Genomic DNA, 15,538 nt, shown 5'->3' on the forward strand with positions numbered 1-15,538 from the left:
TCCCCGGTGGGCTGAGACCGGGAGGGATACGGCGAACCGGCATATCCGAAGAAGGATCCGAAACGGGGGGCAGAGGCTGGGACCCCTAGAGCACGACTGGGACTGGGACCGGGGCTGGGACCCGGGGTCAAGGGCTGGAACTCCCCGCGGGAGCAGGTGCGGGTACCGCCGGGGCCGCTGCCGGGGCCAGCCCGGTCCCTGCCCGGTCCCTGCCCCCGCCAGGCTCCACCCCGGGCGGTGCGGGATAAAACTTGGGGCACCTCCCCGGCAGCTCCGCGTCAGGGCTGCGCTCGGACCGGCTGCAGTGCTCGGCAGGGGACACCGCACGGATCGCCACCTCTCCCCGGGACGTTTCTGGGGTCTCTCTCCCTCTTCCTGCCGCCGGAGGCAGCTGAGCTCCCGCCGCGCCGGGATCCGCGGGGCCGCGCTCGGTGAGTGGGGCCGCGCCGGGCCGGGGGGAGCCCGGGTCGGGCTGCGGGGGGGAATCCGCGGATCGGGACCGCGCTCACTCGGTTGCTTTCCCTGGAGAGGGCAGGGTGGCCCCGCTTCCCCGGGGCTCCCGGAGGGGACTCACGGCAGAGCCCCGCTCGGGGTATCCGGGAGCGCTGCCCAGCCGCCGGGACCCAGCGTGTTCCTGGTCAGTCGGGGCTTTGTTTGCCCTCGGGGAACGGGAGCTGGGTCGGTTCCCCTCGCTCCGGCTTCCGGCACCTCGGTGCGCCCCTCTCGACCCCCGCCGCGTCCCGGGGAGCGGCGAACCGGGGGAGGGTGCCCGGGCCGGTTCGATCCGTCCCGGCGGGCGGGCAGCGGCCCCGGGGCGCACCGCGGCAGGGCCTCACGGTCGCTCGGTAAGGGCCGCCCGGCGGCTCGGTAAGTGCTCCCCGGCCGCCGGTGCGGCCCCCGCGGCCCCCCCGGGCGCAGGAGGCGCGGCGGGGCCGGCAGGGGGCGCCCGCGCTTTGCTGACTCATAGCCCCCCCGGGCCCCCCCGGTGCGGGTGCCGGGCCGGGGCCCCGGGGCGTCCGTTCCGCCCTCCGGGCGGGGGCAACCGGGGCTGGGGCCGTTGGGATGGAGGTCCCTGCTGCGGGACTGGGGATAGTGGAGATAGAAGCGTGCTGGGGGTCCCGGGGGGAATCAGCCCCCTGTCGGGACGGATCCCCGTAGCTGTAACGGCGTCACTGGGAAGGTGACGGGGTGGGTGCGTATGACCGGGCGGGTGTGACCGGCCGCGGGTGACTGTGCGGGTCCCCCCCGCCCTTTCCGCCTCTGTGTCCCCGCGTCACTGGGCTCCGGAGGCTCCGGCTCCCGCCCGGCCCCGCGGGCAGTCACCTCCCGCCGCGGCCTCCTCCGGTGCGGGGGCCGTTCACCGCCCCCGCCGCGGCGCTTCGGGGCCGCCGCCTGCCCGCGTCCCGCGTTCACCCCTCCGCGGCTCCCGGGCCTCGCACGCCAAGCCCGCCGGTCCCCGCGGGTGGGGGTGCCCGTCCGGACCCCCCGCTCCCGGCCCCGGCCCCTTTGTTGTGCGCCGGGATTATGAATGGCTCCAGGCGCGGCGCGAGGGCGCGCGGGGGGCGGCGCCGGGGGCGGGGCCGCGCGGCCGCGTGGGCGGGAGGAATCCGGCCGGGCCGCTCCTCCCGCCGGGGCCACGTGGGGAGCCTGCGCCCGCCCCCATTGGCCGCCACCGCGGATGTCTGGGCGGCCGGCGCGCCGCCATTGGCCGCGGCCGCCGGAGGAGCCGGAGTGAATGAGGGCGAGGCCCCGCCCCCCGGGACGTTGCTACATTGTAACTTCCCTCCCCCCCGGTGCTCCCACGGCAGCGCGAGCGGCGGCCGGTTCGGCGGGTCCGGCCCCACCGAGGGGGGAGCGAGGCGGCCTCCCCGCCCCTCGCCGCGGCCTCGGGCCTCACCCCGCCCCCAGACACCCCGCTCCGAGAGCGCACAGCGGCGGCGAGGAGAAAGAAAGGAGGCGGCAGAGCAGGGGCAGGCGGCAGGCAGGGACAGGCAGCGCCGCTTCTACCGCCCCCCTCCCGCGGCAGCCACCGGAGCGGGGCGAGCACGGGGGATTTTATATTTTTTATTTTTGTATATATATATATATATTATTTTCTCCGCCCGGGCCGCGGAGGGCCCGGCCGGTGCAGCCCTGCTTGGGGACCCCCCTCCCCATCCCCACAGCCGCCCCCCGCCTCCTCCCGGTCCCCGCCCGAGGCCTCGCCGGAGCTCTCGTGGGTCCCGCCGGGAGTGCGGCGGAGCGGGCCCCGCTTCTCTCCTTTGTCCGCTTCCGCACCCCCCGCGCCGCGTCCCGCCGTCGCCCCCCGGCACCGACCGCCGCTGCCCCCGCAGGTCGGCGGATGGACCCGCAGCCCGGCGCCAGGAGCTGCAGCCGCGGGGCTCCCGCCTGCGAGGTGGGGCCGCCCGAGCCCCCCATGAACCTCTACATCCACACCACCACCGGCACCCGCTATGAGCTCTCGGTGCCTGCCGAAGAGACGGTGGAGGGGCTGAAGCGGCGGCTGTCCCAGCGCCTCAAGGTGCCTAAGGAGCGGCTGGCGCTGCTGCACAAAGAGAGGTACGTCACGGGGGGGGATCGGCGCTGCTCGGGGGGCCCGGGGTCCCCAGCCCCCCGGTAGCGGGGCTGGGCGCGGGGGCGGCCCCCTCGCACCGGGCTCGGCACCGCACAAAGGCTCCCGCCCCCTCCCCCTTCCCGGCCCCATTCCTGTGCGGGGCGGGGGGGACAGCCCAGGGGCCGCGGCGGGGGCGAGCGGGGGCCGGGCTGGAGGGAGGGAGGGAGGGAGGGGACTCTGGGGTGGAGGGAGGGAGGGGGCGCCGGGCCGGGACCGGAGCGCGGCCGCCGCCCCCTCGCCCGGCCCTGCCGGGGCTCCTTTGTGGGCGGCGGGGCCCGGCCGTGCCCCGGCCCTTTGTTCTGGCCTCAGCCCCGGCGGCGGCGCGGTCCGGCCCCCCCCCGAGCCCCCAGCGCCGGGGGAGCCTTTGTCTGCTGGGGGCTGGGACCGAGGGGCTGAGCACCCCCACCGTGGAGCGAGGCGCGCGTGGGGCCAAGCCCGGAGTAACTTGGAGAGTCTCTCCCCGATCGGAGGGGGGACACACGGGGACACCGCGTCCATCTACCGGCACCCACGGGGTCGGGGGGGCACGTTCCCAGTGCTGCCTCTCCCGCCCACGTTTGTCCCAGCTTCTCTCCCACCTCCTCCCCCCGTGGGCAGGTTTCCTGTGCCGCGAAGCCCTGTATCCTTCCCTGTACCCTCTCCCCAGCCCAGCTTCTCCCTGGCCCCCTCACGCCGATGGCTGCAGCCCCCTCATCACTGCCCCATGTCTGGAGCAGGGGTGCCCCACACTGTGAGCTCTCCCTCTGGGGGGCAGCTGAGCAGTGGGGTGCCGGGGTCCCCTCCTGCCTGTAAGGGGTTGAAATTGCTTGGGGTGTGTGGGCTTGATCGCCTGGGAGCAGGCAGGCTTGCAGCTGGTGTCCCCCCTCGTGTGTCCCTCTGAGGGGTCTGCCTGGCCTGCACTGACCCTGCTTTTGGCATCTTCCCCCACAGCCGCCTGAGCTCCGGCAAACTGCAGGACCTGGGGGTCGTGGAAGGCAGCAAGCTGACACTGGTGCCCACCGTGGAGGCTGGCTTGATGGTGAGTGGCCTTTTCCTGCTGCTCCTTCCCTCCCTCCCACTCGTCCCTGTCTATTATTAAAGCCCCGGGCGAGGATGAGGATGAGGATGTGATGTGCTGGCAGCCCCGCGGCTCTGCTGCCCCAGCCCTCGCTGAGGAGGCAGCGCTGGGCTGGGCACGGCAGCAGGTTTAATATTTCACTCCTTTCTCAGGGCTTGTGTAGAAATAGTGGAAGTGACATGTCATCCCTCCCTCCCGCTGCGGACGCCCCCTCCTTCGCTGCATTTGTAATGTTAATCCCCCCCCTCCTCCTTTTTTTCCAGTCCCAGGCGTCCAGGCCAGAACAGTCGGTGATGCAAGCACTGGAAAGCTTAACTGAAACTCAGGTGAGGGGCTGGATGCCGGGGCAGGATGGAGACAAAGGCGGGAGGTGGGGGAAAAGGACTGCGGCGGCTTCACTCTGCTTCCCCTCCCAAAAGCTTTGGCGTTGGTGCCTCGCTGAGGTTTCGCCTTTAGCAGGGCTGGGAATGCTGAGGGTGGTGCCCGGGGCGGGCACCGTCACCCTGAGCAGCGCCGGGCGCAGGGAGGTCCCACACCGCAGCCTCGCAGCCCAAACAAGCCGGGAGCTGGGGAGGTGAAGTGACTCACTCAAGGTCACACGGCAGGTCGGTGGCAGAGCTGGGCGGCTCGGGGCCCTGCCTGGGGTTGTGGGGCTGCAGCCCACCTCAAAGTGCAGGGACAGGGCTGCCTGTTTTCCCCATGGCTGTTGTGGGTGTTGAGGGGGCTGGCAGGGCCACACTGGGAGCCTGTGGGGCTGCAGAGCCCAGCTTCCCCCCAGTGCCCAAAGGGCACTTCCCTCTCTCCTTGGAGCCATCCTTGGGGGGTGGGATTGGCCGTGCCTGGGTGTTCTGGCCTTCTCCGTGTCCCTCTCCATGTCCCTGCTCGGTGGCCTTGTGCTGGGGCGCCAGGCCCCCAGGAGGGGGGTGTGGAGGGGCCCGCGGGCGGCGTTGGCGGGGCCGCGGTTGAATCGCTGTGGAGTTCCTGGCAGTTGGCGGGGTGGGAGGTGGGCGAGCGGGGGGTCCTCGTTGCTGGGGGGTCTCAGCCATGGGGCGGAAGCGTTCCCAGGGTGGGAGAGCCGTGGGTGAGCCGTGGGTGCGCGCGCAGCCGCCGGCTCCTGCCGCGAAGGTGGAATTTACCCCCAGCCGCGCAGGCCCCACTCCTTTGTTTTCTGTCTCTATTACTGCTGTGAAACTCTTTCCTTCCTTTTTCTGGCTGATGCTGCAGATTCATTTTTTTAGGGGTTGTTTTTTTTGGGTTTTCTGTAACCTGACTCACAGAACCTGGGGAAGGAGCTGAGCCCCGCCTGGTGCCAAGGCTCGGACAGGGGGTTGGTGGGGGCATGGCTGTACCTCCCCTGCCGTGGGGATGTGGCAAGGGCCAAGCTGACCTGATCCCAGGGACTGACCTGCAGTGCCTTTGGCTGCCCAGGGTGACCTTGTCTTTTGGGGGCTGGTTTAACCCCATGTGGGCCAGCTGGGTGAGCTTGGACCGTAGCCCTGTGCCAGAGGCTGTCAGGGTCTGCAAGGTGCTCACGGGGTGCTGCCCATCCCAGCTGGGGTGCAGAGCTGTGGGAGGGGGCTGGTGCTGGCAGCCCAGCCCCGGGGTCCCAGTGCATGTCCTAGTCTCAGGGCTGAAGGTTTTTCTCATGAGGCTGTGCAGCTCCGCACCAGGGTGGGCTGTGAAGTGGGATGGACTGGGGAGCCAAGGAGCCCGTGGAGCTCGGGGTACCCCTTGCACTGGGCTGTGGCCCCGTCAGCCAAGCTCAGCAGGGTAGAGGAGGGTGGGTGGGTTACGGTCTGGCACCGGCTGTGGGAAGCGGCTCCACAGCTCCCTGCCCACCGCAGGTTCCTCCGGTCGGTGATTCAGGAAGCCAGGGCTGAGCAGGAGGAACCGCCAGCACCTGGGGGGCGGCGGGGGGGGGGGCAGGAAACCACTCCTCCCATTCATGCTTTGCTGGGCTCTGCCTGCGTCACGCAGCCTCCAGAGCGCAGGGAGAGCTGAGCCGCTTCCTCTGGGGGTGGGGGGGGGGCCGGGGCGCTGCCACCCCCTCCCCAGCCTTTGGGGAAGTGGCTGCTGGGCACGGGGGCTTCCTGGAAATGCTCCCGCGCTTCCTTCCGCCCTGCACGGCTGCCCCCGCTTTCCAAGGAGCCCACAAACCGTTTGGTGCCTTTGCCTCGGCTCTGCCTTCCCCCAGTCCCTCTGCCCAGGAATGCTGGGGGGGGGACACACATCCTGCTCTTCGAGGGCCGGACTCTGCAGCCAGAGGAATGTGGCTGGGGGGCTCTGTCCCTCTGCCCCCTTGGCACAGAAAAACCCCTGGGCAACGACACAAGTGGCTAGATGGGGGTCCCAGCTGGGCCCAACTGGAGACCCTGCAAGGGGTGTGGGGCCATTTCCTGCTTCCCCTTCCCATATTTGCCCCGGCCTTGCCTTTCCCGTCCGGATCTTCCAGCACGGTTCCCCTGTGCCTGTTTGGGGGTGCTGCCCTCCCCATGTGGGGCAGGGGCTCACCGGGGACAGCTCCCACTCTCTGCCAGCCCAGAGTGGGGGGCCTGGAGGTGTCTGGGGTTGGGGGCCGGGGTGACGCGGGGCCAGGCGTCGGAGCGAGGCGGGAATGCGGCGTTCTCTGAGTCATCTGGGTTTCTGAGAAGCAGCCGGGAGACACTTGCCCCATCCCTGTGGGCCCCGAGCCCGGCACGGTGCAGCTGAGCCCCCCAGGGCTTGGCAGGGTCCCCAGGGGGCCCTTGAGGGTGGGGGTTTTGGGGGCCCAATGGTCCCAGCCCCCTCGGCGGGGCTGTGCTGGCCCCCGCGGCACAGCCGGCTGGGAGGGACGGGGTCCTCCCGGCGTGGGCGGCCGAGCGGGCGGCTGGGTGGGACGTGTTTGCATTGGAGCGGGCTGGTTTCGCCGGGGGGGTTGGCAGCGGCGTGGGGGCGGGTGCTGGGAGCCCCGGAGCTGGGGCGCCGCGGGGACCCAGCCAGCTCAGGGCCACAGCCCAGCCCCAGGGGTGCTGCGGGGGGCCCTGGGACCCCCACGGCTGGGGACTGAGGGGGTGGCTCTTGGTGCCGCCGGGAAGCGCCGGCAGCGCGGGCCCGGCTGGGTTGGGGTGCTCTGGTTTCTCCCGACGCTGGCGAGGGGTCAGGCAGGGCAGGCCGGGGTGAGTCACAGGGAGCGGGAGGCCACTGACGTCAGAGGGCCCCGGGGACGTGTGCGGGGCTCCCCCGGGAACGCCGGGGTGCGGAGCCAGGGCTGGTGCAGGGTGGAGGGGCTGGAGCGGGGGTCCTGCCCCACTGCCTCCCCCTGTGTGTGGGGTGGGGCCGGGAGGCTGTGAGAGATCCCGCTCTGGAGCACGGTGGGAACAGGATGGGGGCTGGAGGGGACTGGTTCCCTTCCCTAAGCACGGGCAAGTGGTGCGTGGACCTGGTGTGGGGGGTCCCTGTGTGAGATCTCCCCCCTACACTGACTCTGAGCAGCAGCAGGGACGGGGTGGCCCAGCAGGCATGCGGGGCTCCTTGCACGGGCAGGAGGTGGCTGGAGGTCCGGACGGCTGAGCGGTGAGGACCAGCCTGGCGTGAGGCCACCCAGGCTGCTGTGGGCAGGGGAACTGAGGCAGGACGGGGGCGGGGGTGACGCTTTCCTGCGCCCAGGTGCTCTGTGCACGCACACGCGTGTGCACACGCGTGCCCATGTGCATGCCCGTCGTCCTCGCCCGCCCCCTCGCCCCGTAACCTCCCTGTCCAGAGCTGCAGTGTCTCCTTCCCGCCCACCCCTTCCTCTGCAGCCTCCGCCTGACACGCTCGGGGCTTTGCTGCTGGTATTTTTAAAGCTGCTTTTCCCACGGCTTCTCAGAAGCGGCCTCCGCGGCAGCGGGGGAGCAGGGCCGGGGCCGGGGGGGCCCCGCTCTGCAGCGCTGGGGGCAGGGGGGTGGTGGGGCCGCCAGGGATCCTTCGCCTCGTCCCGCCGCGGGTGACGGCTGCGCCCCGAAGGTGCCGTGGGGTGTGGGTGGGTGACGTCGGGAGCCGAGCGCGGCACCGCACGTGACGGGCTGGGAAAGCCGGGCCCTGCTGTGCCCTGGAATAGCGTGGCTGGGGGGTGGCGTCATCCCCATTAGCCCTGACCCCGGGTCCTGCCCACAGCCCCACGTGAGTGCCGGGCTGGCAGGGGCGAGAGGCACAGACCCCTGCAGTGCAGGGGGGGGCTCACGGCTGCCCCAGTCCTGCCAGGATGACGGGGGCTCCCCTGTTCCCTGGCACAGCTGCCAAGTGATTTATGTGTCGTGGGGGCTGAGCAGTGTGTGCTGGGGGTGGCAGGTGTTGGGGATTGGGGGGCCCCCCACAGCTGCGGCCTGGGCAGGGTCAGGCCCCAGCTCTTTTCTCTGCGCTGCAGCTGCTCCATCACCTGCCGGAGCTGGAGCCTCCAGGCTGGGCAGGGCCTGCTCCCCACTCCAGTCTGCCCCTGGGGTGGGGGGAAGGGGGCAGGTGGGCTGCACTTCCCTGCCTGGCAGCCCTGAGTCACAGTGGTGGGCATGCAAGGACCCAGCATGTCCTCACCTGCCCCCTCCCGCTCTCCCTGTGCCTGCGGGGGCACCCCTCGTGCTGGGGAGGGGCACCCCCTTCCCGGGCACTGGGCTGGCCAGAACAGCAGTGCTGGCCCCGGGGCTGTGGGCGGCCCTGGCTGCAGCCCCTGCCTGCACTGGGAGCTGCTGGGACCTGTGCTGGGGAGGGTGGCTGGGCAGAGAGGGCATCTTGCTGCTGCGGAATAAAGGGCAGGAAGGGCAGAAGGAAGAAAAATACCCCCCCGGCACCGTCAGCTGACAGAGCTGGCACTGGAACAGGGTCATACGGGGACAGCAGCCAAGCTCTCCTGCCAGCCTGGCACGGCTGAGGGGCTGGGTGGGGGTCACCCTTTCCCTGCCCCAATGACCCATCCCTACGGCTGTAGGAGACCTGTGGAGGCAACTGCCATCTCCCCTGCTTGGCCCCAGGGGGGCAACCGCCATCCCCCTGCCTGGCAGCGGGGTGGGGGAGCCTGAGCACGGTCTCACTGTGTGCCACAGCTGAACGGGGTCCCTTCTCTCTGCAGGTCAATGACTTCTTGTCGGGCCGGTCCCCGCTGACCCTGGCCCTGCGCGTGGGGGACCACATGATGTTCGTGCAGCTGCAGTTGGCGGCTCAGCAGAGCACGGGGCAGCTCCAGCACCGGCACCTCATCGCCAGCCGCGGCGAGGCGGGGGCCAGCGCCAGCCCCCACTGCCGGACGCTGCACGGCGCCGCCGGCTCCGGCTTCGCCCGCATCCCCGTGGTGCCCACGTGCCAGCAGAGCCCGGCCCCCAGCCCCACGCCCGCCACGCCGGCCCCCCCCATGTACTGTAACGCCCCCCACCCCGCGCCCATCACCGCCGGCATGTTCCGGTCGCACGGGGCCAGCGCGCAGACGGTGAACAGCAGCGTGGTCTCCTCCTGCTCAGAGGTGAGTCTGGGGGGGTTTCGGGGTCTTTGGGGCAGGGAAGCGAAGCTGTGAACTTTCCCAGCCCTGCTGTGGCAATGCCTGTCCCTGCCTCAGTTTCCCCACGTGTGGAACAGCATTGTCCCCAGTCTGGCCTCTGGAATGTCCCCAGGTCCCAGGGAGGGACTCAGGGACAGGGTGTAACCCAGGCTCTTTACACTGCCTGTCCCACACCCTGCCTGTCCCCAAAAGTGGGCAGGAGCTGCTGTTGCTTCCCTTTTCCCCTCACACAGCACAGCAGGGCGGGGCAGGCTGTTGGGACCCCCAGGGCAGGGGACGCTGGTGCACAGAGGGGTGGGACAACCATACTTCCTTGTGTCCCAGTAAAACTGGGCTGGGGCTGCATCCTGCTCCCTGCCTGGGAGCCTCTGACCTGGCTGTTTGGGAGGAGGCAGAAGGGCAGGAGCTCCCCAAAGTCCCCTTCCCAGAGGCTGATCCCACTTTTCTCCCCTCCCAGGTGGACTGTGGCTCCCGCAGCAGCAGCTCCCCAGGCAGCAGTCCGGCCCCCTCGGCCCGATCCCGCAAGCCCGGGGCGGTCATCGAGAGCTTTGTCAACCACGCGCCCGGGGTCTTCTCAGGGACCTTCTCCGGTATGTGGTGCTGAGCCTCGCCAGGGGCTGTGGGTCTGGGGGATGTGGGGACAGTGGGGCTGTGGATCTGGGGGGGCTGCTCGTCTCACACCCACCTCTGCCCCTCTGCAGGCACTTTGCACCCCAACTGCCAGGACAGCAGCGGGCGGCCGCGGAGGGACATCGGCACCATCCTGCAGATCCTGAACGACCTCCTCAGCGCCACGCGACACTACCAGGGCATGCCCCAGTCCCTGACGCAGCTCCGCTGCCAGACGCAGTTCTCCTCCTCCTCCTCGCCTCCTGCCTCCCCAGACCTCGCCACCAAAACTACCTCAGAGTCGCTGCCAGCGGCCACCGCCCCCCCCCTGCACCCCGTCGTCCAGTGCCAAAGCCAGATCCGCATGTGCAAGCCCAGCGGTGAGTCTGGCTGCCCCCGACTGTGGGTGGGGGGTGTGAGGGGGTGGCAGGTGCCTACGGTGTCCCCACTCCCCTGGGAGCTCAGGGTCTGTCCCCATCATACGAGCGGAGGTCTTGGGGTCACCCAGACTCTGGCTCCCCCTCATCTCCCCATTTCCAAACCCACCTTCCCAGACTGGCTGGCAGGACTGGGCCCCAGCGGGGTGTGGCAGGGACTCCCCCGGCCCCCTGGTGTTGTGGGGACACACCTGTGCCCCTGGGGCCGGAAGGTGCTGGAGGTTCCCCCCCGGACCCCCAATTTGCTTAGAGGAAAGAAGTGAAACCGATGGTGCTGGCTGGGGGAGCTCATCCCCCTCAGGGTTTGCTCTTCCTTCTCTCCCAGCTGGGGGGCCCAGACCCCCACCGGGGGCAGCTCTGGGCTGGCTCCAGCCCCCGGTGACATGGTCAGGGCTTCCAGGGTCACCCCAACTCTCTCTCTGCCAGGACCCCAACCCTGTCCACCTTGTTTGGGTATAAACGGAGTTTCGTTGTGGGGACCCTGCACCCCACTATAGGCAGGGGCTGTGTGGCTGGCTGGGGGCCTGCGTGCCCCCCGCCCTCAGCAGTCCAGGGCAGCCCCCCATGAGCCCCTCTCCCCTTTGCCCCTGCAGGGGACCGCCTGAGGCAGACGGAGAACCGGGCGACGCGCTGCAAGGTGGAGCGGCTGCAGCTGCTGCTGCAGCAGAAGCGGCTGCGGCGGAAGGCGCGGCGGGACGCGCGGGCGCCGTACCACTGGGTGCCCAACCGCAAGGCCGGGCGCACCAACAGCAACAGCAGCGTCTCCAGCGAGGGCAGCCTGGACCTGGACTTCGAGGACTCGGTCTGGAAGCCGGAGGTCAAGGCCGAGATGAAATCCGAGTTTGTCGTAGCATAGAGAGCCCGTGCCCGGGTGGGGCCCCGGGGGACTGTGCCGGGGGGTCCCGCTCGCCGCCCCTGCTGGGGGGGTCAGCGCGGGTGTCACGGGCCGGGGCTCCTCGAGATTTGCCGTCTCCTGCGTCCGGACGCCTTGGGCCGACCCGCGTGTCACGGGGACAGCCCCCCACCCCCCGCTCGCTTGGGTTAGGGGAGATGGGGGGAGCAGCTGGAGCCGCCCCCTCCCGCAGCCTCCCCGGCTGGGAATGGGGGTCCCGACACCCCGGGGGGTCCTGGGACATATCGAAGCTGCTGCTTTGCTGTGAAGAGGGGCTCGGGGGGGGTGCTCTGGAACCCCCCGCGTCACCCCCTCAGTGCAGGCAGGAGGAGGTGAAGTCTCTCTCGGAGGTGCTGGAGCCCCCCGATCTGGGGGTCGTTTGTTTTCCTTCCCTTCTATATGTAGCATTGCTCGGCTGCGGGGCTGGGCCCCCCCGGGCGCTCGGGGGGGACACGTGTGTGCCTGGGCCCCGCCGCCGCAGCCCGGGGAGGGGGGACGGGGTGGGGGGCTTTGTTTTGGGGGTGTTAATTTTGTTTGGGGAGGGAGAAGCCAAGGCGCCTTCCCTCCGCGGCCGAGCCCAACTTCCGAGTCGCTGGACTCCTTCCCACCCGCCACTTGGGTGGTTGGATTTTCTTTTTTAACTTAAAGAAAAAAACAAAAAAGGAGAAGAAAAAAAAAAAGAGAAAAAACCTGAATAAATAACCCCAAGCCCGGTCCCGGCCGCGGGGCCGGTATTTATAGACATTAATGACCCGACTGAGCCAATACTGACATAGTCTTCATAGGCCGTAGGATCCTTTTTCTTGTCCGACTTGGATTTTTTTCCGTCAGGATCTGTGCAAATAGAGCCCCCACGTGACGTGTTTTTTGTCTGTAAAAGTCTTTTTTTTTTGTGTGTGTTTCGGGGATGGGGGGGGCGGGGGGGAGAGCGAGGCTTTTTCGGTCTTTAATATTTTATTTTTTATTTTTGAAATAAATTTGGGCAGTCTGGATGCAGCCGTGCCTGGTGTTGTTATGGGGGGGGGAAGGGGACATTTGGGCACCCCGTTGGTGTTGGTGGGGGGCACACAGGACAGCTGGACACCCCCTCATCCTGCCTGCAGCACCTTGAGGTCACTACCTCGGTGCCACCCAGCCGTGTGCCTGTGCACACCCAGGGCTGTGCGTCCTCAGCTGCACCGTGCTCTGCACACCTGTCCACATATGTGTGCCCAGCACTGCACAATGTGTGCACACAGCCATGTGCCCATGTGTGTGCTCAGCACTCACATACGTGTGTGTACCCGCAGGAGGAAGAGGGGGGTGATGGAGCTGCCCCATCCTCCAGGGCAGGGCTGTTTCCACCTTTTCCAGGTGCCAGACCCAGGCCCGTGGCCCTGCGGGGGCTCATCCGACCGGGTGCTCCCGGTCCCGTCCCACCTCGAGGAGCCAGGCCGGTTCCACCAGCTGGGCTGGCCGTGTGTGCTGCCTCCTTCTCTCCCTCTCTCCCTCCCTTCCTGGTCTCCTGTGTCACAGAGGGGTGGCTGCGGGCCAGGGTGGGGGATTGATGACCACAAACCTGGCTGTGCCTCAGTTTCCCCACCTGTGGTTGCAGGTCAGTGTCCTTGTGGTTTTCCCCTGCCCCAGGAAAGGTGACGGGATGGGGGTGGCCCTGGGGACGTGTGTCAGTGCCATCCCACCCGTGGGACCCTCTTCCCACAGCCCCAGGTTTCCCGGGGTGTCAGTGGTTGTGCAGTGCCAGGGCACGGGGACACCGTGGGCTGGGATGCCCCTGGAGCTGCGCTGTGACACTGACATGGTGGCATGTTGACACTGTCACCCCCAGGCCCTGGGCACACCTGGGGGTGGATGAATCCTCATGAGGGGCTGTTATTTGGGGAGGGGGCAGAGGTGGCTCTTGGTCCCCTGTGTGTGTCCCCTGCCATGTCCCCCCTGCCCTGTCCCTGCACCCGGGGACTGGGGAGGGGGAACAATCCAAAGCTCCGTGGGGCACTCAGCACCCCGTGGGCAGGATGGAGGTCTCAGTGGTTCTTCCCACGGGGAGCTGGCTGGACCCCAGACCCCCGAGCAGCCGAGCGCCGGAGGAAGCCGGGTGGGAGCGGAAGCAGCTCAGGTTCCTGCGGTGACAGGAGCTGCACCGGGCACCCCGCGCCCTGCTTTGACGTCATTTCGGGTAGAGCAGACCTCGGCAGCCCCCGGCCCCCCCGACACCCCCGGCCCGTGCCAAATTTGGCAAGGGGAAGAGCCGCCGACAGCGGCAGGAGCAACACGGAGACCTTGTAAGGCAATCGCTGCCGGGAGGGCACGCGGGGGACACGCACACGCGTGTGCACAAAGGGACGTGTGCCAGAGCCGTGCAGGGGGGGGCACACACACCATCGAGCTGTGGCTGCTCCCCCAGGGACCCCAAACCCCCAGCCCGTCCTGGGGGGTCCCAACAACTGCTCCTATCCCGTGAGCTCAGCTCAGGGTTTGGGGTCCCGGAGGAGCCGGAGGTGCTGCAGGGTGTGAGCTGGGACAGGCCCTGCATGGCACGGCTTTGCATGGCATGGCACAGGATGGACCAGGCACCCCCAGGAGCTGCCTGGGGTACAGCAGGAGACAAGCCAGGACATGGGGCACCACCTTGTGCCACAACACCTCCTCCTCCTTGCTGCCCCCAGCCTGGCCAGCACCCGGCACTGCTGCCAGGCTTATCCCAGTGCTCCCAGTATGGAGCAATCCCAGCGCCAGCGTCATGCCTGCGGTGTGGCGCCTGCCGGGGGGGCAGCGTGGGTGTCACCTGGCAGTGTGTGTGTCCTTGCACAGGGGTGTGTGTCTGCAGGAGTGCCCCCATGCACACGGGCGTGTGTCCGTGCACCCACGGCTGCTGGGTGTGGGCAGCTGGCGAGGGTGCCCCCCTCGTCCCTCCACCCAGCCCTCACTGCAGAGGGTGCGCCAGGAAACACCCACAGCTCCCACAGCTCCCAGAGCTCCCGGCACACCCGTGGGCTCCCGGCACACCCGTGGGCCCTGCGCACGCCCACGGCGCCGGCCACGCTGCGGCCCCGCGGTGCCGGACACACCCGGGCACTGGCATGCGTGGGGCAGCACGTCAGTCCTTGCACACCCAGCCCTTGCACTGAACACCCACCCACTGCACCCCACAAACACCTCCAGCCTCGCCGCACCCCCTGCCTGCCAACACGCGTGTGCACCCATGTGTGTGCAGTGCCTGTGCCTGCTGTGCCCACCCCTCGGCCCTGGGACCCCTGCAGCAGCCTCTGCTCCCCCCCGGCACAGGGCACGTCCTGGAGCCCCAGCCCCGCAGGCCCCTGGTATCTTCCCCGCTGTGCCCGGCGCTGGCTGCAGACGAGGCTGGCACGGCGGTGCCAGACGCCGGGTGGGCGACGCTGCCGCGTGTCCCTGGCACGAGTTGGGAACGCGGCGTCTGCCGTAGCGGGGTCCCAGGTGGGGGCGAGCCCCGGCCCCCGCGTGGGGCTGCAGGCAGTCCCCCCCACCTGGCTCTGGGGCACCCGCCAAGGCTGGGGCACCCATGGGTAGGTACCCCCGGGCATCCCTGAGGGTGCAGAGACCCCTGAGGGGCTGAGGCCCCTGCACCAGGCCCCAGTGCTGCCATGGGCCGGGCTGTGGGCTGGCAGCCCAGGCGTGGGGTGCAGAGGCAGCCGGGGGGGCCGGGAGCTGCCGGCACAGGGACGGATCCTGGAATTAAAAACATTCCAGGAACTGACTTTGAACCAGATAAAATAACAAGCGCCGCGAGGAATGTCTCACCCCGCCCGCCTGCCACGGCCCCAGGGCGCTCCCCACGGCCTCCCACTGCCCCACACGTGTCCACAGGCCCTTGCACACGCGTGTGCACACCGCCAGTGTGCCCATGTGTGCACTCCAGCCCGGCTGCAGGTGCAGCCCCAGCGTGCCCAGGTTGCGGGGAGTCTGGGGCTCCCCAGGGGTCCCCAGAGCATGGGCTGAGCACCCCATCTGCAGTGAGGGTTTGCAGCACCCCTGGACTGCTCTGCGAGGCTGCACACACAGCCTGTGGGTATCGCATGTGCACACATGTGTGAACACGGCTGTGCACGCGTGGCTGTTGTGGGTGTGTGCTCAGCTTTCCCCTCCCTCCCCCCAGGCATCCCCAGCCCGCTTCCAGCCTGGTGGGGGGGGGAACAGAGGGTCCCCCCCATGTCCTGCCCAGCCCAGGGGCCTCCTTGGCCCCCCCAGCCTGGCCGGCAGAGCCCGGCGTGCCTGGGCGGTGACATCACGGGGGCAGCAGGGGCGCGGCGCCAGCACATCCCTGGGGACCCCCCACCCGCTGGGGCTGGGGTCGCAGAGGGGACAGAGCAGCAGCAGGAGCTTCACTGGGAAGCGGCACTGGTCAAACTGGGTGTCCCAGTCTGGCTGCCTGCCCGTGCCAGAAGCAAAGACC

At 69.4% G+C, this 15,538-nt stretch overlaps 1 protein-coding gene across 1 annotated transcript; it reads left to right on the forward strand.

Annotated features, from left to right (window-relative positions):
• Positions 1–284: 284 nt before the first annotated feature.
• Positions 285–11,594, forward strand: MIDN (midnolin). Its single transcript, XM_050321279.1, has 8 exons — positions 285–431; positions 2,334–2,559; positions 3,545–3,632; positions 3,935–3,997; positions 8,752–9,138; positions 9,632–9,764; positions 9,876–10,163; positions 10,814–11,594. Exons 2-8 carry the CDS (start codon positions 2,342–2,344, stop codon positions 11,074–11,076), a joined length of 1,440 nt encoding a protein of 479 aa, XP_050177236.1. The 5' UTR covers positions 285–431; positions 2,334–2,341; the 3' UTR covers positions 11,077–11,594.
• The last annotated feature ends 3,944 nt before the right edge of the window (positions 11,595–15,538 follow it).

The sequence above is a fragment of the Myiozetetes cayanensis genome, unplaced genomic scaffold, assembly GCF_022539395.1.
Source record: "Myiozetetes cayanensis isolate MyiCay16 unplaced genomic scaffold, myiCay2020 scf26, whole genome shotgun sequence".
NCBI classification, from domain to species: Eukaryota; Metazoa; Chordata; class Aves; order Passeriformes; family Tyrannidae; genus Myiozetetes; species Myiozetetes cayanensis.

Excerpts from the sequence above, each read along its gene's own strand:
- MIDN (XM_050321279.1), top strand. The coding sequence starts at position 2,342 with ATGGACCCGCAGCCCGGCGCCAGGAGCTGCAGCCGCGGGGCTCCCGCC. Across the intron at positions 9,139-9,631 it reads TGGTCTCCTCCTGCTCAGAG|GTGGACTGTGGCTCCCGCAG; the intron begins GTGAGTCTGGGG and ends CTCCCCTCCCAG. Across the intron at positions 9,765-9,875 it reads CTTCTCAGGGACCTTCTCCG|GCACTTTGCACCCCAACTGC; the intron begins GTATGTGGTGCT and ends GCCCCTCTGCAG.